Raw genomic sequence first — 25,868 nt, 5'->3', positions numbered from 1 at the left:
GGATGCACGGGAATAGGCTATTTGCATTGTCTTACTCTTTGATTCTAATTTTTAGTATTATAAATAATCTTTTGATACGTAAGTTACGTTTGAATCAAGGTACAGTTTTATGTGTAAAATCGACTTGTTTTTTGTACAAATGTTAGAGCAACTTGTAGTTCATTGGTCTATTTCTGCTCTTACCAAGCAACTGTTACAGATGCTTGTACTTGCTTTTCTCTACCACATTCCAAGTTTCTCCTATTCTAATGACACATTAGCATATTATCTGTTCCTTTCTGACAAATGATAACGTATCTGGACTTGCTGCGGTCTGCTCGGAATAATATTTGATCACTGTATTGAGTTGTCAGCTGACTTTACATGATTCTGTTGCACTTTCAAGAGCAGAGGACTGTGCTGAACTAATGTGGATGCCAATTTGTTGCACTAAGTGGCCAAATACTATGACACAAATGTGTCATACAGAAGTGAGGTGATACATCGTTACAGCTGCACAGGGCCGGCAGGAGTAGGAGTTTTACAGCCACTCAGCTGCTGCACTGCCAGTCCATCATGACTACAGAACAATGCCTTAAAGTCACTGCAACTTATACCCGTAGGGGATGATGAGTACTGCAGAAAATATTCTTCCCCCCGGAACTATACACAAAAGCATGCTTTAGGTCACATCAAGGGAAACGGCACAATCATATGATATCAGTCCCTCCTGGTTAATTTAGGTGGATCATTTAAATGAAGGCCCAGGAATAAAAACAGTTTATTCAACTCTGATCTTCTTAAGATTACTCAATTCTTCAGGCATTTGTTTGCCTGGCTTGCTTTCGTGTTCAGTTAAAATATTTAGTTCAAGTTTAATGTAACATTAATAAGATGGTATGTAAAAACAGTCTCACACTGGGACATCTATGCACATTCACTGCACTTTACATGGTGTATTGCTTCTTTTTTCTATAATGCATACCACTTGGAGAACATGTTTTTTTCTTTAGTGGTGGTTATTTCTTATCACTGCACAGTCAGCAAGCGACTTGTTCAGAAAACATTATAAACAAGACCCTACTGTCGTACATGATGTCCATTTTTAAAGTAAAAATACAACAAAATATGTAGGTTCAGTTTGTTTTTGACTAAATATTCTAATTTTGGTTGGATGTCATAAACAACCAATCTTCCATTGATTTCAATAAAAATGTGTAGATGATTTGTAATTGCATTGCATCTTTTAATATTTTCACAATCGCCCTTTATTCTGCAAAAAATATGTAAGTTTTGGAGTTTTTAGACATCTGTTTAATTGTTGTTTTTTTTTAATTCTATTACTTCTTAGGTTTGTCAGAAGCAACCACATTTGGGACATTCTCTGGAAAAAATGTTCCTGCGCAGATCGCCTCCAACGGACACATCATGAAACTGGAGTTTCAGTCTGATCATTCCAACACTGGGAAAGGATTTAATATCAGCTATACCAGTATGTACATTTTTTAGTGACTGTCAGCCAACTCAATAAGATCTTTTGACATTGTTTTTATTGAGTATGTTATTTGATATTTTATCCAAATATCTAGTGTGTTCATGTAATACTTCATACTCACCGAACTAGATTATTTATAAAGATGGATCTAATGCCTACAGGAGTTATGTTTTTTGGGGAAGTGAAATCCACAATCAAAATGGTTATATGATTGGTATTACTAATTGACTGGATGTTTTTTCAACACTGATGTTACTTTCTGTATGACTTCAGACACTTTTAGGCCAGCTACAATATTAGTAATGATAATAATGGATTGGATTTATCTGCGCTCTTCCAGACGCTCAAAGCACTTACAATGTGTCCATTATTCATTCCCTCCTCATTCATACTTGGTGATGGTAAGCTACTGATGTATTGACAGAGGCGTGGCTGCCAGTACACACCTACAGACCCTCTGACCAGACATTCATACCCATTCACACACTGGAGGCAGGGAGGGTGAAGTGTCTTGCCCAAGGACACAATGATGGTTGGCTGGGGGAGTGGGGATCGAAGCGCCGACCCTTCCATCGACCGACTGCGGCCCATGAATAAAGTTTTGATTGCAGAAATTGTTGTATCAACCCAAAAGTAACAAGAGTAGACATATCGTTTTCCTTGGACAACAAAGAGAGCATTTTACTGGATTGAATTGTGACACATAAACGGAAAGATGAAACTGACGGATGTGAAAGCAGTTGAAAGACTGAGGCTGTTTGCAAAAGAAGAGATAAAATCCCAAGGAGTCGGACAGGAATGAATAGCCAGTGACAAGGCTGCAATCAGCCAACTGGTGAAGAAAAAGCATTGTGAGACCTAAATATAAGAAATGAACAGTCTGGCTGGAAGACAAAAAAAAATAAATAAAAAAATAAATAAAAAAAAAAAAATATATATATATATATATATATATATATATATATATATATATATATATATATATATATATATATATATATATATATATATATATATACACACACACACACACACACACACACACACACACACACACACACACACACACACACACACACACACACACACACACACACACACACACACACACACACACACACACACACACACACACACACACACACACACACACACACACACACACACACACACACACACACACACACATTTATATATCAACTGGACAGAGTAAACTCACAAACAGATGTGAGGGTGTTACAGCCCCGATAGGCAAACCTGTCCCGGTCTAGGGGAAATCACAAAGGGGCCAGAACATATGAACGATGGACATCAAATAAATTTGGGAACACAGTTTATTAAGTGGGAGAAATAACCTGTGTCCTGTAAAACAAGAAGAATTAAATAATTACTGTGCTGGTCCCAACAAAAGACAAAACAGAGGGATTGGAGCCAGGGCCAAACATAAAATAATTCAGGGAGACAACTGACCCAGCCACATTGACCGGAGTCAGCAGCTCCCTGCTAAGGCTGCCTAACAGAATCTAACTATTGAAGATAAATAAACAAACCACACAAATAAGTACTACCAAGGTCTAACCCCAAACTAACATAACAAAACCCAGCAGTATAAGACTGCTGAGGACCAAGAAGGAATCAAAATGAAATCAAACCAACTAACACAGCTCCAACTCAAAACTGCTCTGCTCTGCTCTGCTCTGCTCTGCTCTGCTCTGCCCTGCCCTGCCCTGCTCTGCCCTGCTCTGCCCTGCTCTGCTCTGCCCTGCCCTGCTCTGCTCTGCTCTGCTCTGCTCTGCTCTGCTCTGCTCTGCTCTGCATGCCTCTCCTGGTTGAGGCCTCCTCTCACCTAAATACCTGGCAGGTGCTGATCAAGATCCATTGGCCACACCTGCCAGGTGAGCAGAATGACAGGAGATGCACTAAAGCAGCAGCAGCAAGACATAACAAAGGGAAATCTGTCGGAGCTTTAGTTGAGGAGGAGGAAAAAACAGGAGGAAAGGAGAGCTGGGAATTCCTACTGGACTAACAATTAAATTAGGAATGGCAATTGGGACAACTCAGAATGGATCAACAACTGTCAGATGTTTTGTCAGTAGAAAAGAAATAATTGCAAAACCATGTCAATAACACATGGAATCTTATGTCCAAAATATATGCAGCTACTCAAACTTATCAAATATAGAAGTGGCACAAAAAGGGATGGTGCTTAGATAACTAACTGCCAGCATTCCTGTGTCCCAATTTGATTAGTTCTGCTGGACTGATCACTTTTTGCGTGTCTTACTCAAGCTTTGCCTTATTAAGCCTGTCATCTTGTCAGTCTTTGAACCTGACTGGAGCCTGTGTATTTGCCTTCAATGAGATGAACTAGTTTTGGATGACTGACTCTGATTCATTTTCTGTGATTACCATGACATTTTGCACCATTTCACACTGCCTCCCACGTGACCTTGTGTCTGTGCCTTCATTTAAGGGTCGTATTTGACAAAGAGAAAAATATAAATGCTTTCGTATGCTTTGTAAGTTTGCGTGCTAACTACTGGATCAGGTTAATCTCCTGAATGTGGATAAAATAAACCAAATATGGCAGAGTTGAATACATAAAATGATCATTTAATTCTCATTTTTCCGTATCAGTTGACATGGCATATTTACTAAGAGATATAATTTTCAATACATATGGGATTGGCTATGGACATTTTTTGAAAATGCATAAAGATTGTTCATATTGTTCATTCTATAAGAATGTTTTTGTCCACAGAGAGTATAGAAAATGAAATATTGCACCTGCATTTCAGTTCTAATAATCTCTAAAGGACTTTGGTTTTGCTTTACCGTCCTCATTTAATCCTGAATGACCTGATTTATACTTGAACTTCTTTATTGATTTCTTTTGTTTTTTTTTCCCTTTTAGCATTTGGTCAAAATGAATGTCATGATCCAGGGGTTCCCATCAATGGCCAAAGATATGGCGACCTGTTTCAGCTTGGTAGCTCAGTGGTTTTTCGCTGTGATCAAGGATTCATTAGGACACAGGTAATTATATAAAAAAGAGCCAGTTCAACAGTTTGTTTTAATAACTGTTTCCTCTTGTAATGAATACAATAATGGGGGGTGATGGCATGAAAATGGATATTAGTTAAACAGATTTTTTATGTGACTTTTGCACAGGGGTCCGATCAAGTAACCTGCATCATTCAAGATGGGAATGTTGTTTGGTCTGCTGCTGTACCTCGTTGTGACGGTGACCAGAAATACTTCTATTCTTTTGTTGGAACATAGTGAATATTATTTCAAAATGCTTTCCTTGCAATTAAAATCTAACCAAAAATTACAATAGTTGGCTTTCACTGTGCAGCACAAACACGTTTATGCATCCAACCTATTGCATGTGTATTTAATTGATTCTAGCCTCGGCTTTTGATTTGATTATTTAAAGTAAGATAACTGTGTCTGTTCATATAACATATTTTACATTTATTATAGTATAATCAGACTGAAATAAAAGTGTGTATTCACGGTGTGATAATAAGAACATGTGAATGCAGCAATTGAGAGCTTCATAATATTTTAGCAGCTCTTCTGTCTCTTTAGCTTGCACCTTAGTTTTATTGACAAAAATACATCATCAAATAGTATCTGTTGTTGATAAAATGCTTTAAGAAAATAACAGAATTGAGTAAGATTGTCATTTTAAAATAAATAGGGAAATAATAAAAAAGAGACTCGATCCTATTAGATGGGTAAAGCTTATAGCTGTTGTATTTCTGAGGTTAGTTTCTTGTGGATTACTTCAAATGCTTTTTTGCCATTTTGTGTGATGCCTTGAAATGACCTCAGTTGAGCACTGGCACTTTATAAATAAACTGAATTGAATTTTCCAAGTGCTGCTGATTGGGAATGCAGACTGTGTAGAAAAGTCACAAAAGTGCTTAGAGTCCAGACTTAAAAGAACAATTGGAATTGGTGAGGTACTTGGAGTTTTGAAAAGCACAAAGAAATAACAAGAAATAATAAGAAAAACCTGTCAACCAAGGGAGGTTAACAACACAATATCTCAGTGTATAAAACTGAATGAAATGGTAGTTAGTGTAAGAGCTTATTTTTAACAAAGTTGTTAGGAAACAGTAAACTTGTGTTTATACTTTTTGTACTCACACCAAAACACAGTTACGACACAAGTAGGACCTACGGCATTAGTTACAAGACAAAAAAGATTCATTTCTCTCTCTGATTCTCTTGTTTGCATGTTTGTGTTTTTTGTGCAACTTGATCTACTTCCAGCTCCCTGTGGAGGCCATCTCACAGCCCCCAGTGGTGTTGTGCTGTCTCCAGGTTGGCCCTCTTTTTATAAAGACTCTCTGAGATGCCAGTGGGTGATTGAAGCACAAACAGACCAAGTTGTGAAGATACACTTTGACAAGTAATGTTTTTTTTTTAGTTTCACAAAAAAGTGTGTTGTCAAACTTATTTTAGTTTGTCTTAAAATATGTCTGCTATCAGCATTTTCATTTGGTTTGATTATCCAGTCAGTCATGTTTTTCCTTAATAGTGGCACTGGAAAGCTGGATTAAACTATATACAGTACATATTTATTATTATATACGATTTTTCCTATTGCAATGCAAGATTCCTTTGACTTAACCATTAATGTGGAAACAAGCCATGAATGAATACACACCAACCAGAAACCATTGTAGGTAACATTTGTCTTTTTGGGGTGTGGTGTACAGGTGAATTTATTTATGTTATTATTTTTTTAAGATATTGGCCTAAATCTACATGTTTATTCCAGATAATAGTATATTTTTCAATTAGCTGTGAAAATATTGTTCCAACAGTGTGCTTTTTAGGTTCATCAGTTTTTCCCACTTTTATGCACGACTGATTCTAAAACTTTACAAAAATTTTCAGAAACCACCAGACACTCCTGTGAGTGAATGTTTATCCATCATATACATTTCTTAGATTTGCTGGCTACTCTGTTTTGCAGACGTTAAAATCAATTTTCCATGTATTAATCTTCAATGCTTAGCTACATTTTCTGTATAGTTAAGGATGATATTTACACATTTGAGGTTGTTCCATGTGTAGTATTTCCTTTTCTATTTGTCAATATAGGTTCCAGACAGAAGTCAGCTATGACACACTAGAGATCAGAGATGGGTCTTCAGCCTCGTCTCCCCTGATCGGGGAATACCGTGGCACCCAAGCACCCCGTTTCCTGATCTCCACATCCAACTTCCTGTTCCTGCTGTTCACTACAGACAACAGCCGCTCAGCAGCAGGCTTCAGCATCAGATATGAAAGTAGGATTGATTGACTCTTTTATGACAAATGTTTTTTTACGGACACGTCTGCTTCATTCAGCCTGTTGACTCGGATGTGTTTGTGTTGATTTTCAGGTGTGAATATGGAATCGGACTCTTGTCTCGATCCTGGAATCCCAGTCAATGGTCGTCGCCATGGCAACAACTTTGCTATTGGCTCCAGTGTCTCATTTGCATGTGACCCTGGATACACACTAAGCGATGAAGAGCCAATTGTCTGTGAGCAGAATCATCAGTGGAGTCACGCTCTTCCTAGTTGTCATGGTACGAATGTATCTTTCATTTCAGATCTCTGTATTAACTTGCCGTAGAGGGATTTGGGTTCTTAGAATAATAATTTTAAACTCGATCGCCGAGGAATGTAATCTTAAACCCCAGTTGTTAGCCTTTTCCTTTGAGATAGCACTTACTTTTATATACAAAAATGCCAGCCATCTTCCCAACAGAGACCACAGACAGACACACATAGTTGTACATAAACACAAAGGTGTGTTCTATGCTCAAGAATTTATGTACACTTAACTGTTTCTTCTGGAGGTAAACATTTTGCAGCTGCTGGTTTGACATTTATTTTCTCTTCTCTTGGCTCCACTTAGGAGTAGACTGTTTTTAAAGTGGTACACTTTATCCACTGGTGAGACTGACTGTGAACCAGTGAACGTTTCTATGGAGTGTATAATCAAATCAATACTGTCTTAGACAACGCTTTGCACTGAGTTTGAGAATGTGTCCTCTTAAAAAAGTTTTGATTTGATGAAGTTTATTCTTACTCTGTGAAAAAGATGAGCTTCACCACACATTTCAATGTAGAAGTTACAGCTTTCTTTGATGCGCATAATCTGCAGGAACTTTCTAAATCTAATTTTCTTAACTTAAACCAAAACATGTGGAAAACAAATTAAAAGATTAGAGATTGATATGATTTGGATTTCTCTGCTAATAGATTTATCATTTTGGCTTTGCCAAATCATAAATCGCATTTACAATAGAAAGGTTAATAAAGTAGACAACATCTAGGTTAGGCTCCAACAGAGCATGGACATATACCCAATAATAAATATAAATAAATGTAATTGGACTGGTACCCAGTATTTGACAAATACTGACTACATTTACATACCTTTAAAATACCTTCAACAGGTAGACATTTTTTGTTCTTTTTGCTTCTCAAAAAATTTGTGATCTTATCCCAGTAACATCTTAAAGAGCATGCAATAAGTAACATAAAGCAGAAGCTTGGTGGATACTGCAGAATCACAGTACTTGTGGTATTTACTTAGTAATTTACTCTTGTGAATGTATTTGATTATCAGTCCAGGTAGAAAACGTTATGGTCTTAGTTTAGCTTGACCTAATGCTGAACCCACCTGCATAAGCACAGGTTTTCTGTAATGTAGACAGATCCAAGGCAAGGATGCTCCAGGAAACATGGTGTGCAAGGTTGTAAAGTGCAGAACAATGTTTAAGAAAAAAAAAGAATCTTTAAGAAAGAGATGAGTTGTCTAAAGCTTTTAAATCAGCCTTGGGAATGGCCTTAGAGAGGTCCAGAGTGAAGCATAAGCAGCAGGAATGACAGTTGGCACTCCAGGAAATTACCTTCCTGTCTTCCAGCTGATGTGTGCATTAAATGTCTTTTTGTGCAGGACTAATGGCTTGACGCTCACGTCTCTTATTTCCCTTTAGTGGTTTCCAAATGCTGTCATGTGTGAGATTTTGGACTTTATTTGGGTCAGGTGAGGACCATTAAAGGCCAAAGCATTCAATGCAGAGTCTCAGAGATACAATTCTAGTGAAAGCCTGATGGCAAACCTGCAGTCAATAAACCTTTTGTCTGCATCAAATAAGGTAGGGAGTGGGTGGGACTAAGGTTTTAAAAACACAATCAAATGGGATTTCAAACAAGCATTTTAATCAATAAAGGTATGATCTGTCAGTATATCCCTGTTTAACACAGAATCTGATCTTTTAACAATGCCAGCGAGATTGTTAAACGACGTAGCCCGAATGGTCGCAACAAAAAACAACCAGATTAGTTAGTAGGGGCTCTTTCGTCTTGAGAGAAGCCAGGCTTATCCACGATGAATGTGTTGCATCTCAGGTGAGCTTCAAGTTCCTTTTAGGTTCTCGTGTGAGTTTGTTCAGTTTACTGAGCTGAGAGGCACTGTAAAATTGTTGAAGTGTAGCACCCTGTCTATTCACAGTCATTTCTGGGAATCTGTTGGTAAAAACTAATCAATAATTTTGTGAGATTATTTTTGTAATTTCAATCATTTGGAATATATATATATAGAGAGAGGCTGTGAATGCCTTCAAACAGTGCACCCCTGTGAATTCCTGCAGGGGCAGTCCATCTCATGCAACCTGTCATATCGCATGACCACAGGGACATTTCAGATTTCAGTCTAGGATTTCATGTCACCAGACAGCTGTCACACGAAAAGATTTGTACCTTCCAAATGACATTATGCAAGATTTGATCAAAGTATGTCATCATTGTAAGGTCATATAAGCTGTACTATACGTATCAATAAGATTTGTATAAATCCATTTTATTAATCTGTAAATTACAGCTTTGTATTACACTCAAATAGTAACTAGACAGTGCACTACCATAGGGTGAAGTAGTTTTAGCAATGTACATTATTACAGCCGATGCTTCTCTATTTCACCTAAACAGAAAATTGGGAACAGTAATACTTTTTGGGTATGACGTGGCTCTTGTAATGCTGCCATCCTTAAAGCTTTCTTGTTCTATTACTTTTAACTTGTGTCTTAGAAAACTGTTGGAGTTAAACTTCCCAAGTTTTTCCTACACATCAGCAATATTTCCACATACATCGGAGAACAACGGCTGCTCTTTTATTTAGCAGGGAAAATGCTGATAGTGTCATGACATCTTAAAAGTTTAAAGATAGTGTCAAGACAGTAACAAGTAAGAAGTGACCAAAGTCAAAGTCTTACTTTTTGTAAGAATGTCAAGGCTCTTTGTAAAGCCAAGATCAGACTCTGGTTTTTTTGACAAGGTTGGATCATTAAGTTGTGTATCTTCTTGTCCTGTGATTCGAGAGTGTTGAAGTAGTTACGAGAACCATAACTCGGCTAATAAGAGATTAGGTTGCACAAAGCATAGTGTTTCTCTGTACTTACCATTTTATTTTGATCAAATGACAATAGATATTAGATCTCCAGGAAATAAGTGACTCATATCCAATGGCCGGAAACTTCTGTAGAAAATACGTCAGATTGTTTATTTGGAATGAACCGACAGGGACGCAGCCCACGAACCCCAAAGAATGCTATTATCCTAAGAAAAACATCCAAATATATGCAAGATTATATGCAGGATTGTAGGTTCAGATCAGTTTAAAGCAACTACTTAAGTGTGTTATGCTGTCAACTCAGGTTTAATTTCATAAGTTGGTAATTAGAAATACTGATGAAAACTTTGCACCATAGACTAAGCAATCATTTTGAAGTAATCAAGCAGAAGCTGGTTTGTGATCACAACATAATCACAAAATACATATTTAATTTGGTAAAGAAAAGAACATGAATAATGGTAGATTAACAAGATGATCATGTTCTGGTAGCCTAACATTCTGTACTTTTAATCATATTTAAGTAAAATCGATCGTATTTTTACAAGGGCATTAGGACCTTTGTATTTTCCACTAATTTGGTGTTAATAAAATCTTTCTTATAAATGAATCTAATATACACCAACAGAAGAGACAGTATTGATTCAGTATACATTAATGTAAATAGATCTCAGCACTGAGACAGAACCACTAGTCTGTCCCGTGTCTTTGTCCTCAGCTCTATCACCCAAAGGTTTTTCTTTTTGTTGGCACTGCAGAGCTGCTTCTCCTCTGAAAACCTCTCAAAGGGATGTTTGTATTGATGCATTGATTATACTGTTGTTTGTCAGTTAATATTACCATTTTGGTAATGTTCTAAAAGAGCAATTGTCTTTTTCACTGAACATACTGTAGGGCTGCACGATATGAGCAAAACTTGCGATATGCGATAATAGTGATCAATATTGCGATAACGATATAATTTGCGGTATATGAACAAATAGCAAAACAATCAAAAACATCATTACTATTTCATTGCAACGGTTTAAAAAAATTATACTCCAAATGACCCTCGTTGACGTAGGAGGCAAAAATCTAACATAAAAGGGGCTCATCTGATTGGTCAACATCGGAAAAGGTCCATCCAATCGGTCAAATGCATAAATGGATTTATTTGATCCATTAAATGCTTCAAGCTGCCATAGGATTGTTTTAGCACATTTAAGGTAACCATTAATTGCAATTTTTGCTGATTTTTGTGATATGGATATTGCACTGCTTGATATTGCGATAACGATAAATTTGCGGTATATTGTGCAGGCCTAACATACTGCATATGCCTCATCCTCAAGCATCACACCTTCAACATTCCAAACCAATTCAAATGGCAGAATTCATGGTTAACCATAAAAGTTTTCAACATTGTTTTGAATGGAGGAGCTAATGATCTGAAAGCCCTTCTTTATTCTTCATTAGATTTCTAATCTATTTCTGTAGTGTATATCAAATTTCAATTTTCTTCAGGATGAGATACGGAAAAAACTGGGCATATTTGTTTTTAATTATGTCTCTTTAGCTCTTTAACCTGATTTGTTCATCTGAGACAGATCTGCTTTCCTCTTTTATGCAATACAATTTGATGAAATTGGCATTTATGGTTCAGTGCATGCTGTTCCAGGAAATGTTTTGTTTAGAAAAGTACTTCTCCCATCCAGGTAGGGTTTTTCACAATAAGGGTAATGATTTTATAATAGTAGTAACAGAGCAAATATTTTCTTGCTCCTCTACAGATGAAAATGGTATGTATGTCATTTCTATGAGTATTTTATTGAAGGACATTCTGCATAAAAAGTAATTATTGGGAAATGGGCGATGTCTTTTTTCTTCTTAAAGAAATTAAAGGTATCAGAAATGGTTGTACATAAGTGCCTGACATCTTGAACTGCTCTAACCTTTATTTCTGGTAGGTTTAGCTATTTGTATTGTCACGCTCCTGTCCGGAGTGAGACCGACAGGTCCAAGGCAAGACCAATAAATACCACTCCACAAGGTTTTTGTGAATGGGGAAAATGGCTGTTATTTTTATTTTACAGCAGGTAACCAGCAGCAATGTCCATACATGCTCTGAAACCCAAACTACCTCCCCCATGAACCAAAATTCACACTCTTTTATAAGACATGGCCCCTCCCCTGGGCCAGGTGGTTTCAGTTGAGGTTAATTGTTGATTTTTGGTCAGGCCCTACAAAAGCCTACCAAACCCAGAGATCGGGTCCTTTGACCCAGGAAGTGAAACTGAAAAAGGTAAGACACAAGTCAGCAAGACATACAAAATTACATAAACATAAGACACCCAAACAAAGCACCCAAAATAATAAAGGAATAAAGGAGTTAACAGTGTGTATATCAGTGTGTGTTGCTATCAGGAACTTGCTAAGATGTTTTAAATGGTTGAATGTGTGCACCCACCGAACCAGCATTAGCTTAGTCCCTGAGTATATGATGTGTGTGTCTGTATGTTTGAGTTCCTGTGTGGAGTTTCAATCAGGGTAAACTGCCACAGTATTAAATGTAGCTATTTAATTGTAAGGTAATATAAAAACAATATGTTTTTGTTGTTTTTCTTTTGTTGTTTTCTTTTTTTTTTTTGTTTGTGTGTACAGCGTAGTAGGAAACAATGTTTTCTCACATAAAAGCAAAAAGCAAACCCATCCTAAATCCGCCTCTGTGGTTAAAATGTGATTGTTAAAAAATGATCCACTTTTTTGTAACTTTACGTAAGGCACAATATTTTCATTCTTTAAAGGCTCAAGTTTTTCTCAGAAATTGCTTGGCCCTTGGTTTTTAGACGTTTTGCATAGATTTTGGTTATAAGCAAACAATGTCTTTGTATCTTTTTTTTTTTCCTGCAGCACTTTGTGGAGGCTATGTTTTTGGTAAAACTGGGACAATTCTCTCTCCTGGCTTCCCTGACTTCTATCCTAACTCTTTAAATTGCACCTGGACAATTGAGGTTTCCCATGGGAAAGGTAAGACAACTCAGACACACACAAAAAAAATTAAAATAAAATGCGTAAAACCTACTGCTCTGATTTCTACCTTCATAAAAATAAAAAAAAGAGTATACCATGATGAATGTCATCTCATGTTACCATTTATGAGCATCTCTTGAAATACGCTACCCTGAAAGAGCTTGTAATAACCCTAAAATTAATTGCCCATCAATGTTTATAACATCTGATAGCATAACATGCCATTTCCTGTGCTTTAACCGAATACTCAATTGTGTTTAATTTATTTGACATATTTGTTTACGTCCTGCACGGTGGCACAGTGTTTAGTCCTTTCACATCACAGTGAGAAGGCGCTGGTTCAAATTCCGGCTGTGTGGAGTTTGCATGTTCTCTCCCTGCATGCATGGGTTTTCTCTGGGCACTCCAGCTGCCTCCCATGCTTCATAGGTAGATTGATTACTCTTAATTGACCCGAGGTATGACTGCGAGTGTGTATGGATGAGATATTGTGAGGCCCTGCGAAAGGCTGGCGACCTGTCCAGGCCGTGCCCCGCCTTTGGCCAACAGTAGCCAGGGTAGGCTCTGGCAACCCTGTGACCCTGAAAAGGATACATGGGGTAAGATGGGCTAAAGGGGCTAAAATCTAACCTAGTGACATTTGAAATCCAACCTTTGAAACAGTCATCTGTTTACACGGTTTATCTGTTTTCTGTACTTTTTCTTTGTTATTAAAGAATTCTTCAGGAATCTGTATATCAGCTTAAATGCTCATTAGTCTTGCTTTCTGTTCACGCAGGAGTCCATCTGGTGTTCCATAAATTTCATCTGGAGGAGAACCATGACTACCTGTCTATAACGGAGGATGGCAATTTTTTGGTTCCAGTTGGTCGACTTACTGGATCCGTGCTGCCTCCAAGTGTTAAGGCTGGACTTTTTGGGAACTACAGCGTTCAGCTGCGATTTATATCAGATTTTTCGATGAGCTATGAAGGCTTTAATATTACTTTCTCAGGTAAGAATACCAGATGTATGTTATTATCTTCTATTTTGTACATGTAATCTATATGAATAATTTTCTTTGATAGATCGGTACAGATATTATGCATCTCATGGTTGGTAAAATGCCTACAGCCTCAGTGCTAATGAAGCTTGCAAGATTTAATGCTTCTTTTTTTGCTTTTTCACAGATTTACCTCATTTAATACCTACTCCCTGCACATTATCACATAATACGAAAAAGCTGGAATTTAGCCCAAAATGTGGTCTAAACTAAAGCTTTATATAATATTCACGATTAAACTAAATTTCCCCTCGGGGATTAATAAAGTTGTTCTTGAATCTTGAAGTGTAGCACTTTTTTATATGAGCATTTATCTAACCAGAACATTTTCACACAAGGTCATTATGAATTGTATTGTTAAATGCATCTTAAAAAGATGTTGATCTAGATGCAAAATATTTGTTCTTGATTAACAAACTTTAAACATATATTAAATTGACACACCTTAATAGAATGGCATAATGAGACATTAAAAAAGTTAGTCAGCAACAGGGTCTTTTGGCAAGTACCCATGTAGATATGCAGCCTAAGTCATTTTAAATCCGAAAAAAAAAGGTATATATATAAATATGAAGATTTGATTAAGTTTTTCAATTCATTTCTTTGCGAACTTTAGCAAAAGTGTGTATGAATAAAATATTATTGAAGGAAAAATAGAAATAAAACATTGCAGTTCTAGGATTTCTATTTATTAGCTGGCACAGACTGGCACCAATTAAATGTATTTCAGTTTAATAAATGACTTAATTTTCTGTTGACCACATATGATTTTTAAACATAAAAGTGGTGGCCATGACTCCAAAATTAAGCATCCCTAATGTATAACAGACTACTGTGAAATTCTGTGATCAACTATATTGGAGTAAGATTTCCAATTTATTTGAACAAACTAAAGTCTGTCAGGTAAATATAGATCATTTAAATAAACCCATTCAGCGTCTTTTTTTCAATATGACTTTCAGGGTTTTTATGAATCATATCGACTACAGTACTGATGATGATGAGAACAGAGGAAGCTGTGAGGGCATCATTGACATTTCCTTTATTTATTTGTTTATTTATTTATTTATTTTTACCAGTGCTCTATCTGTACCACAGTATGCTTTAATTCTTGGCTAAAACAACTGAAACAGATTGGCTGACACTTGGAAATTTGAGTCACATTTTAAAAGACTGCAGTACAAAGTTTGTCCATAAACTCAAATGACTCTGTTTTAATGTCAAAGCACTAGCTAAAAATATATTTTTTAAAAAAGAAAACAATGCTAAGTCGGATAGATTAATGTGTTAGCTCAGCTTTGGTTTTCTCTTTACCCACATTGCTTGTTAAAGAATAAAAAAAAAACTTTTGAACAGTTATTAAGTTAATGTACATTTTCAATCCATTTTACTAGTTTTATTTACCTTTTTTCCCTTTAGCTTTTTTGCTAACAATTTCTAAATCTTTAAATGATGTCAATAATAAAAGTGTTAAATGATCTCAGTTAATTTTCCAATATTTTTTTAAAGCAAAAAAAGGGAATTGTTAAGTTTAAATGCATCCAATGTTAACAATTGTATAGTAAAATTGTATAGTAAAATCCAAGTCAATCACTTTTTTTTTCAGTTAAACTACCCATATATATATATATATATATATATATATATATATATATATATATATATATATATATATATATATATATATATATATATATATATCAATTTACTTGATCGTAAAACATTTTTTTTAAATCAAATATCATTTCATATTTCCTAACTTAATCACGGTTATATTAGATTCATGTAAGACCAAAAAAAACAAACAAAATTTGGGTGATCCTTTTGACAGCCATTAAACCTCATCTGTTCATATCAAATTTTATATTAACATGGTCATAAGTTTTATTATTAATATATCAGAATGTTTTTAGTTTTATGTTTTTGTGGACTGAACTAATTAGGGTAGTTGGGGATCTGACTAACTGAAAAGGTCACTGTGGGATTTTAAAGGGGTAGCAGCAGTAAAGCATCAACAAAGAAGTGTGTTAGTCTGCCGTACTGCCTGCAGCTGTCATCTGCGGGTTGTCAGGATTTCCATGCTAATAAATGTATCCATATTTCCACATATAAACACTAATCCATTTGAAGTGGGATAGAAGCCATCTCTTCAAGGAGAGAGGGTTTGCATTGAATAGAATTCCATTTATCTATTTAGGCCACATTGAGTCTGCACACCTAAAGGAGCATGAGGCACATTACATGTCATCACTGGTCAGGTTTGACAGAGACACCAAACAAATCTATGGAGTAAAACAAACACTGGCAAAGAAACATGAGGTTTGGCAAAAGCTGGCTCTGTTAACACCATGTTCTGGTTTGACAAAAATGCCTCATCTTTGATAAGCTGACAAAAAATAGAATTTTCATTAAAAGAGTTAGTTGTTTTGCTCAGTGTCAGGGATATCTTTTCTTTAAAAGCTAATATAAACAAGACTCAATTATCGTCCAGCCTAAAACATTTACAGCTAAAAGGGTTTTATCTTTTTTTTAGATTTTATTTTTAATGGACTACCATTTAAATTAGATTTTGAGTTAATTGTAAAATTTGTGGTTTTTATCCTATTTTTCTGAAAATCACCCTGCGTATGATTTTTGCCTCATAAATAAGCCTTCCTTGCTGTCCCTCGATTTGATTTTCAAGTTATACATACCTCATATTGTTTAAATAAGGAATGGCACATTTTTTGCATGTATAGGTTAACATTAGAGAAATATCCCATATTCTAGCAAACTTCAAAGCTTTAAATGTTTGTTTGTTTTTTAATTAAAAAAAAGACTGGTCATATTTTCACAGTTATCTATCTCTCCTGGATTTATAGAGTATCATTTGGAGCCGTGTGAGGATCCAGGTGTGCCGGCATTCAGCAGGAGGATAGGATTTAGCTTTGGAGTTGGAGATTCGCTGGCCTTCTCTTGTTTCCACGGATACAGACTTGAGGGAGACAGCAAAATCACTTGTCTTGGAGGTGGCAGGCGAGTCTGGAGCAACACACTGCCGAGATGTATAGGTAAGCCTGCAAACCGGTCAGACTGACACGCACAGCTTGTCAGTGAAAATCTTAAATGACATTTCACACATGGCATCAATAAAAAACTGTTTCTTTTTTCTGTTTTGGTAAAATATTACAAACTACACTGCAGTAATCAAGATAGAAGTTGTTTTCCTGTTGTGTTTAATGCATTAGTGACTGAAAGTACATCAAGTTTGAGTTTCAAATCATTTTCTTGCCACAAGAAAAACCCTTGGGGTAACGTCTCAGTGTTTCTCTGGTTATAAGTCACTAGTTCTTTATTGCTAACTCAGTCGTAATTTACTGTTGTGAGACCGGCTGACTGTTGGTTTTATTTGCCAGGATTTTTCTGATCGAAGGGTTGTCATTTGTTGGAATTTGATGCAGATCACTGTTTCCTAGGATGCTACTGTTAATTTATGATAGTCTGACTGGTGGCTTCTGGTAATGCTCGAGCCTCGGAGAAAGCAGACGGAAATAGCTAAAATAGCATTATCTGTCAAGAGATCAAGCCTGACTAAAAGGGAACCAAGCAACAGCAGCTGGCAACAAGCATTGGGTTCATCTCCCTCTCCCTTTCCTCTCTAAATGTTTCTCTTTTTAGCTCAGTATCCCCTTTCCAGCTCGCCGTTTCTCTTCATCTAGCTCTTTTATTTGGACAGTTCTTGGGCAGATAATTAGGGCATTATATGTTTTATGGGAAGTGTTAGTACTGCATCTTTTGTTACTCCCCCCTTTCTCTTCTCTAATTTCTTTCTGCGCAGTTTCAAAAGAATCTCGGCCGTCTTGCTTCATCTGCTCCCCTGTCGTTGTTATGCTCTTCCAGCTCTCTTTTCATCCTTTTCTTTTTCCCTTTTGCAGGCTTGTAATTCTCTCACTCCCACTCTGCATTGCTGATTTCACTTTAAAAAGAATTTATGTAAAATAAATGCTGGCTGTGTCTTTGATTTTATGCCCAGGGTAACAGGTTAACAAAAAAAATCCAACACTTATGATTTTTTTTTTTTAAGATTTCATATTTATCTTATGTATGTATCTTCCTTACTTGAGTTTTCTCTTCTTCCCATTTATACACTGGTGGTCCTGCTTAGATGGGTTAAAAGCCTGTTCATCTATTTTCTTTTCCCCTTCCCACATTTACATATGACAAAACTCTATTTGCACAAAATACCACTTAGCTGAATCCTTTAACTTTGACAGTCACTGTATCTGTCGGATAATTCAGGGATATTTCTAGGGCATCAACTTATGCTAGCAGTTTACGGAGACATGCTTCTTTGCAGATTTTTTATTTCATTTTGCCTTTCTTTTATTTCCTTGTGGTTTTCCTTTAATTGCGTTGCTGCTAAGACTGTTTCTCATCTCTTATCTTTTGTATTAATGCATATGGCTACTTTTTTTTTTTTTTTTTACTGTCATCATGTCCACTCAGGCTGAGTAGTTTTCCGGCTGTTCTTTTCCTTTTCATGCCCGTGTCTCATCTATGTGCTGTGAAGGAAAAAGGAAGAAAAAGAAAAGCTCAGTTGTTTTTACCTGTTCTACCTTTTTTTTTAATTTTTGTTTTTTTGCTTTACTCTTTGGCTGTAGCTGAGTGTGGAACCTCTGCACAAGGATCAGAAGGCATTCTCCTCTCTCCAAATTTCCCCTCCAACTACGATAATAACCATGAGTGCATCTACAGCATCACAACCGAAAAGGGCAAAGGAATCCGCCTGAAAGCTGACAATTTCTTACTGCAAGATGGAGACTATCTGAAGGTATGCTCCCCATCTCTCTCCCCTCAGATAGGGTCCCATACACAATCCTGCAGTTGTGCAAATCTTCCCTTAGGTGAAAAATCCATAAGTGTGTAATTTATTTATGGATTCACGCTCACACAGTGGATACTCCGAATTAGATCATCACAATCTTTTTACTTGCTGTATATTATGCTATTTGCTTAAACAGAGGACTCTGTGTTTGACATAAGTCAAACTGTGCTTAGAAAAGGAACAAGAAGTGACTCAAATATGCCAAAAATGTCATACAAACCTTCAGGTGAATCAGCCAAGAAAAACAGAAGGGTTTTATTTAGGGTAATACACTTAGTCTATTTTTTTATGGACTGTCCATGCACTTCAATATCAATTTGTGCTAAGGAAAATCTATAAATGATCATTATTATTCAAATTTACACAACAGCAACAACACTAAAATAATAAAAAGAAAAAAAGAAAACCTGCTCTTTACCATTGCTTTTGTAAGTTTACAAGCTATTCAGCCTCAGTGATGCTCTCACTGTTTATAACTTGTCAGATATGTCTTGCAATTTCTTTTAAATGCAGTTTAAATCCTTTTTAAACCATGCATATCCTAATGAAAAACAAGGAAGATTTAAAAGCCCCTTAAAATGAATATTCCTTCCTATAACTGTGGCAAAATCAAGGTTAGAGGTATATGGTGATGCTTTTCAAGGATTTCCCTACCTGATAAATGTGTTTAACATCTTTTTCTAGAAGAAATAACTCCCAATCAGGGTTATTAACCTTGATCCTTTTTGTGTTGCAGTGGCCATCCATGGCTGAAAGAGTACATGGGAAGCAAAGGCAGGAAAAGATCAATTGAGTTTCCACTAACCCTATAAAGAACCCACTTGGGTCAATTACTGTTGTTACTTGAAGGTTAACTCAGGCTTTTATTCTCTTTTCCAGGTGTGATAGCAGTTAGTTAAACAAGAAAACTATTAGTCACCAGAGAAAAATAGTACCCCCTCTGTTACAGCCCCCCGACAGGCAAACCTGTCCCAGTCTAAGGGAATTCACAAAGGAGCCAAAACATATGAACGATGGACACCAAATAAGTTTAGGAACACAGTTTATTAAGTGGGAGAAATAACCTGTGTCCTGTAAAACAAAAAGAAATAAATAGCTACTGTGCTGGTCCCAACAAAAGACAACACAGAGGGATTGGAGCCTTGGCCAAACAGGAAATAATTCAGGGAGACAACTGACCCATTGACCGTCGCAGTCAGCAGCTCCCTGCTAAGGCTGCCTAACAAAATCTAACTATTGAAACTAAATAAACAAAGCCCGCAAATAAGGACTACCAAGGTCCAACCCCAAACTAAAATAACAAAACCCAGCAGTATAAGACTGCTGAGGACCAAGAAGGAGTCAAAAAAAGAAACAAACCAACCAGCACAGCTCCAACTCAAAACAACTGCTCCTCAGCCTCCTGCTCTGCTCTCTCTGCATGCCTCTCCTGACTTAACCCTTGTGCTATCCTAGGCACTTTGACGTTGGGAGTTGGGTCATCTAGACCCCTAGACAGTGCTCTGAACCTTTTTTCTTCAATGATTTGTGATCTTCACTGGTGTCCTTGGACTACATGAAATCTTTTCACCTTTATCCACCTTTGTCATGGTAGGGAGAACACGTCAAAGTACACGTAAAATACATAAATAAATGCAACTGCTTTAATCAATTAATTCACAATCAAAATTGTCTTTATTGCTGCATTTATTATTCTTTAGACAGTTGAAACCTGAAAGGTATGATAGCTCTCTACATGTTACAAACTGTAATTTGCCAAGTTTTAACCTTTTAGCTAACAGCTGTATGCACTAAAGGTTACATTCACTTGAAATGAGTCGGACTGAATATGAGTGAGCTGTTTTAAAACCGTGATGCAGTCCCACAGAGAGCTTAAAACTGTTTGCACCAAATGTCTTTTGACATTATTGGGCCTGTCAGCATGGTTAAGACAGTTAGATTTTAGAGTATCAGTCACAGAGCATTGGCTCAGGATAACTGCAGTTAAATTGTGTGAGCAGGGTTTCATCAGACTTTTAGGCCAGCTCAGTGTCATTGTCAAAGCTGGAAACACTGCCAGTAACACATGTTCAAATAAACCTCCTGAAGGGAGGTGACAAACCTATTGAAGAGAAAAAGAGGATCAAGGCTGACATTTTCTTCTCAAAATTCTTAGATTTAAATAAAATATCTTACTTTCATAACATATTTTTGTTTTTCAATATTTCTTTTTTCAATATTTTTCAGTCTTTGATCTTTTTCCAATATTCCTAGAAATGTTGCACCATTTAAGAGATTTATGATTTTTATTATATTTTCTATTTTTTAGTTCTATAAATTATTTCTAAAATTTTTGTTTTAGGTGTCACAAATTTTACTCTTTTTTTTAAATTAATTTTGATTTTTAGCTGGAGACTTCTGAAGTTTTTTTTTTTTTTTTTTTTGCTATTAGTTAAGAGTAATTTGAGCAGAAAAAGTTCAAAGTTTCTGTTATCCAAAAGTCACATCATCTTTTTACTTGAAGTTCAAATTCTTTTTTGTAGAAAGCAGATCACATTTAAAAAAAGTCACATTAAGAGTAGCTTGGCTAACCATCTTTACCACTTTCTTTTTCCTACATTTTTCCAAACGTACTTGTTTGTCTTGGCTCAGTCCAAGCAAAGGCCAGGGACACAACTGAGAAGAGTTCAGATGATCTGAATATCAAATCCAGCATCAGTGCACGCTAAAGACTATTTCTGGCTAAAATACATACATGTTAAAATGAAAACATTCAACGACAGAGTCAAACTTCAAATAACAACAAGTGGTGCATTTTACTGTCAGATATCTAATTTTGTTAAAGCTTTTCAATAGAAATTACCCAATGATATGTCTGGAGGTCAGTGGAGGATATTATTCCTTTAATCCAGAGTTGGGAAATGATATGTAAGATGCTTTTGAAAATGTAGTAAAACCTACTGACACCTGATGGAAGATATTAAAGTTAACACATCTTTGCGCATGGGTTTCTGGGCTCACAGAAACTGAGCTGGCTCCTGTTACTGAAGCTAAAAGCTAAACACAAACTGTTTGTTTGACAGCTGTTAGCCAGCTCCAGGCTAAAACCTCCTTGAACATAGAATCAGCTCATTGCTATTCTTCTTGCATCTGGGTGAGGTTTCACCCCAATACCATCCAAAGAGGGCCTTACCGAGTTCAATTTGCCTAAAAACATCTCCTAATATGGCAACTGATGTCATTCATACACACACACACACACACACATGTTCTTTCACAAAGGGGAAATAAATGAAATGAGAGCATGAACAGGTTGTTATGAAAATAAAGGTGGCAAGAGAACACAGTAGAGGGAGTGAGACAGACAGAAGGAGGAGGGGTGGCAGATGGTGACATATTGATTTATGAGGTGCAGGGCTTTTCATTAACCACACTGAGTTTTACAGAAACACAGGAGGAAGAGAGAAACCTAGACCGTAACCAAGTTGAAGTGGGGGGATCAAAAAATGCAACATGGAGGGAGAAGTAAAACAAAGTAGAGGTTGGCCAGAGGAATGCCACTTAAACTGTTATTATTTTGACCGCCCGTGAATATATTTATGCCTGCATCCCATCCACGCCCCCTTGGTGGAATGTAGCAGCATTCTGAGTTGTGTCTTCAGACTCTCCCAAGTGAATAAAAATAGAACGCTACCTCACCTCAGTCCATTTTCTAAAAATCCCAGCCACCTGCAGACCTGTCACCACCAATCTGTGAAAATGTCAGGGACTGCCAAATATAAGCATGCACTGGTCAAGACCACTTCCCTTTTCTATCTTCCCACTGATATACATACAGAAAAGTATCACAGAAAAAAGTAAAATAAACATATATCAAATCAATTATTTTACACATTGTTTTATTTATTATTTATTCATTCTTTATTTTTTGTTTCCTCTATTCTATGTACCATTTATATATATGTAGTATATGTAGCTGCATAGCTCCAATGTTGCTCACCTTTTTGTTGCACCGGTAATGTTAGGCTGGTGGTGTGAGGGGCTGTAAGTTAGGGGGAAAGAGTGTAAACAGATGGATGACAGGAAGTAGGGGCGGGCTCATGCAACACCAACTGTCCCGCCCCCAACTCAAAGGTGAATTTCTAATAACCTACTGCTGCTCTGTAGAAAATCTTAGGAAATCTTTCTCTTGGTGCTTAAACAAACTCATAGAAGCACAAAGTGTTTAGAGCAGGGGTGTCAAACTCATTTTCACTGAGGGCCACATCAGCATAGCGGCTGTCCTCAAAGGGCCAGATATAACTTATACATGTAACTAAATGTAATGAAAAATAAACTTAACTACTCCTTAATGTTAAATAACTCATTATTTATTTATTATAAGTTTTTAAAGTGACAATTACAGTTGCATAGAAAACATATGTTTGCTTGTTACTCTGGCATAAATCCTTTTCCATTTGATTCTGTCAGGTTAGGTTATATGGACAGTGTTTAAGTCCTCATGTATAGTTGACCAATCTGATATGTTCAAGTCCATTTCCCTCTAGATAAGAATAAAAACACACCAATTTCTTTTGTTTTTACTTTAAGAAATTAAAAACCTTTATGCTCTCGCGGCCACAAAAAATGACATGGCGGGTCACATTTGGCCTGCGGGTCCTGAGTTTGACACATGTGGTTTAGAGTATTTAGTCACAGGTTAAATATTACATATAGCCCATTAATTTTAAAGATATTTTTTGGGGAAAAAATTGCCTTTGTCTATGTCATTTTGCCTAAAATATATTTTGTGAAATATATGCAATGCAAAAATATAATTAATGATGGCTAAAATAAAAATAAAATTGTTTATATGTTTACATACATTAAAAAAGTTTCAAACTGCAAAATATGACACATTTTTCCCATAGATGCCGGGTTACACTTGAGATCGACCATCTCCAAATTACGACTCTAACAACTTTTTTAAGTTACTGTGCTGCAAAGGTACTTGTCTTTGTCATGTTTGTTTTTCTCAGCCCAGTTCTTTTCTTTTCTATCAAAAGGTATATGATGGAGAAAATGCCTCATCTCGTCTGCTTGGGAACTTCACACATGATGGCATGTTTGGTCACGTCATCAACAGTACATCCAATAACCTATGGCTGGAGTTTAACAGCAATGCTTCTGGAACCAATCAGGGCTTTCGCCTCACCTACACAAGTGAGTTATCACTTTATGAAAAGCAATGTTTTCCCTTGGAAAGCACATTTGTTTTGTTATGCCTTTGTCTTCTGAATCTGCTTCAGTCAAAAAGTTTCAAGAACACTTGAGCCAAAAACCTGTACTTCTCTACACTTTCTTTGGAAGTTGATTGTTAAGGTTTTTTTTTTCCAATATTAAAAGTAAATGGAGACCAAAAAAAAAACAAATTTCTGCATCAACAATGTTATTTTGTAGCTTTTGAAAAGGAAGCCTATTAAAAAATAGCTCCCTTTCCCTCTCGCACGCACATTCCACATGCCTAAAAAAAATGGTTAAGATGGTTACTAAGACTGCAGTGTAAGTCAAAAAAGCCATAAGAAGACCATTCATCTGCAATTAATAACACATCTGGAGTAGAAGAACAGCTGCATGAAAGGACAAACAATCAAAGATGGATTTTTTATTGATGTCACAGATGCTCTGCGTGTCATTTAAAGCAGCGAATCACCCTGTGTCTGTAAGTCAGTGAAAATGATGAAGGTGACACCCTTTTGCCTCGTTCAGCTCCTCCTTTTTTTTTACATGCATGAGGAAATGGTCCATTTCTATTAGAAAGTTGAAAAGGATGGTAGAAGGAAAAAGCTGTTGAAAATAAAATTCTTCATTTAATAGACCAACAACTTTAATCTACCAAAGGGAAACACAAATGAAAGAAATGCATAGATGGCCAAAATTGAAACACAAAATCTACAAGCAAAAAGAAGCTCGGGGTAAAACAAATAAAAGTCTTAACAAAATATATACAGTTCCAATTACTTGTAGGAAAGTACAGTTTTATTGGGCAATGGATTCTGTCTCTTTGTGTCACAATTCAGTAAAAAAAAAAATTGTTTCTTTGAACACATTATTGGAGCCCTTAACAATAAGGTGGGTGGTTACTGCTAATTCAAATATATTTAAACAAATCAATCCATACTTAAAGACATGCTGTACAAAAAACAATTTTAAATGTTATTTAAACAGTTTCCTAACTAATAAAATTGCAACAACAAAGGGTTTTGTGTCAGAAAATACAATAATTGGACAAAACAAAAAACGTGCTAGCAAGATAATAATAATAATAATAATAATAAACTTTATTAATACCGCACTTTTCTAAATCCAGATTACATGTTTAATTGCAAAGTTTTTCCTAACTATTTAGTCGCAACAAATTAACAAAACAGTTTACCGTAATTTCCGGACTACAAGTCGCTACTTTTTTCCTGCGCTCACAGCCCTGCGGCTTATTCTGTGACGCTGCTAGTTTATGGATTTGATTGGCGGCCGCCATGTACGAACATTCGGGCTCGGTGAATGGTTTTGTATGCGCCATCCACCACCAAGCACAAGTCATTTTTTTTAACACACCTCTGAGCAGCCAAACAGCATGGATGTCACTTCAGGTCTTAGACACTTCAGTCATGGTTCAACAAAAAGAAACACGCATGCCCGGCCGCATCCCAGAATCCTTTGGTGCCATTAGACCCAACGTGCACTTGATCGCCGCTACAATATGATAAAGCTTTCAAGTTAAAAGCAATCGTTAAAAGCAGCGTGAAAAAATCCCCCATCAGTAAATGGAAATGCCGGTCAGCTGCGTGACGGAGAGAACAGCGCATGCTCAGAAGTGTATTTACCTCTGAGTCATAGTGACTCGGCTGGCTGCACGTAAATATGTGTGAATAACATCAGCCTTTATTTTGTCGGGACACGACTGGAAACACAAATCCATTTGGTCGTTTTTACGGTTTCTGACTGAGCGGAATTTTGCATTGAAAAGCTCACAGCCGCCGTGTGAGCTTTTCGGATAGGAAGGGGAGACAAGGAGCCCGCTTGGCGAGCGCGG

General features: G+C 36.5%; 1 protein-coding gene across 2 annotated transcripts in view; it reads left to right on the top strand.

The window, feature by feature from the left end:
• LOC101164142 (CUB and sushi domain-containing protein 1) overlaps window positions 1-25,868 on the top strand; it is a 411,649-nt gene that overhangs the window by 277,488 nt on the left and 108,293 nt on the right. For both annotated transcript variants that reach the window (XM_023953530.2, XM_078944567.1), the window contains exons 15-25: window positions 1,331-1,471; window positions 4,389-4,510; window positions 4,646-4,718; window positions 5,759-5,897; window positions 6,596-6,783; window positions 6,880-7,068; window positions 12,792-12,908; window positions 13,690-13,905; window positions 16,815-17,003; window positions 18,594-18,763; window positions 23,842-23,998. In XM_023953530.2, the coding sequence (XP_023809298.1) occupies window positions 1,331-1,471; window positions 4,389-4,510; window positions 4,646-4,718; window positions 5,759-5,897; window positions 6,596-6,783; window positions 6,880-7,068; window positions 12,792-12,908; window positions 13,690-13,905; window positions 16,815-17,003; window positions 18,594-18,763; window positions 23,842-23,998 (1,701 nt within the window). The remainder of the gene's footprint in view (window positions 1-1,330; window positions 1,472-4,388; window positions 4,511-4,645; window positions 4,719-5,758; window positions 5,898-6,595; window positions 6,784-6,879; window positions 7,069-12,791; window positions 12,909-13,689; window positions 13,906-16,814; window positions 17,004-18,593; window positions 18,764-23,841; window positions 23,999-25,868) is intronic.

The sequence above is a fragment of the Oryzias latipes genome, chromosome 3 (genome assembly GCF_053564925.1).
Source record: "Oryzias latipes strain Hd-rR chromosome 3, Olatipes_Hd-rR_3.1".
Taxonomy (NCBI): domain Eukaryota; kingdom Metazoa; phylum Chordata; class Actinopteri; order Beloniformes; family Adrianichthyidae; genus Oryzias; species Oryzias latipes.
The sequence above is the reverse complement of the archived record's forward strand: the minus strand, read 5'-3'. Positions and strand labels throughout refer to the sequence as shown.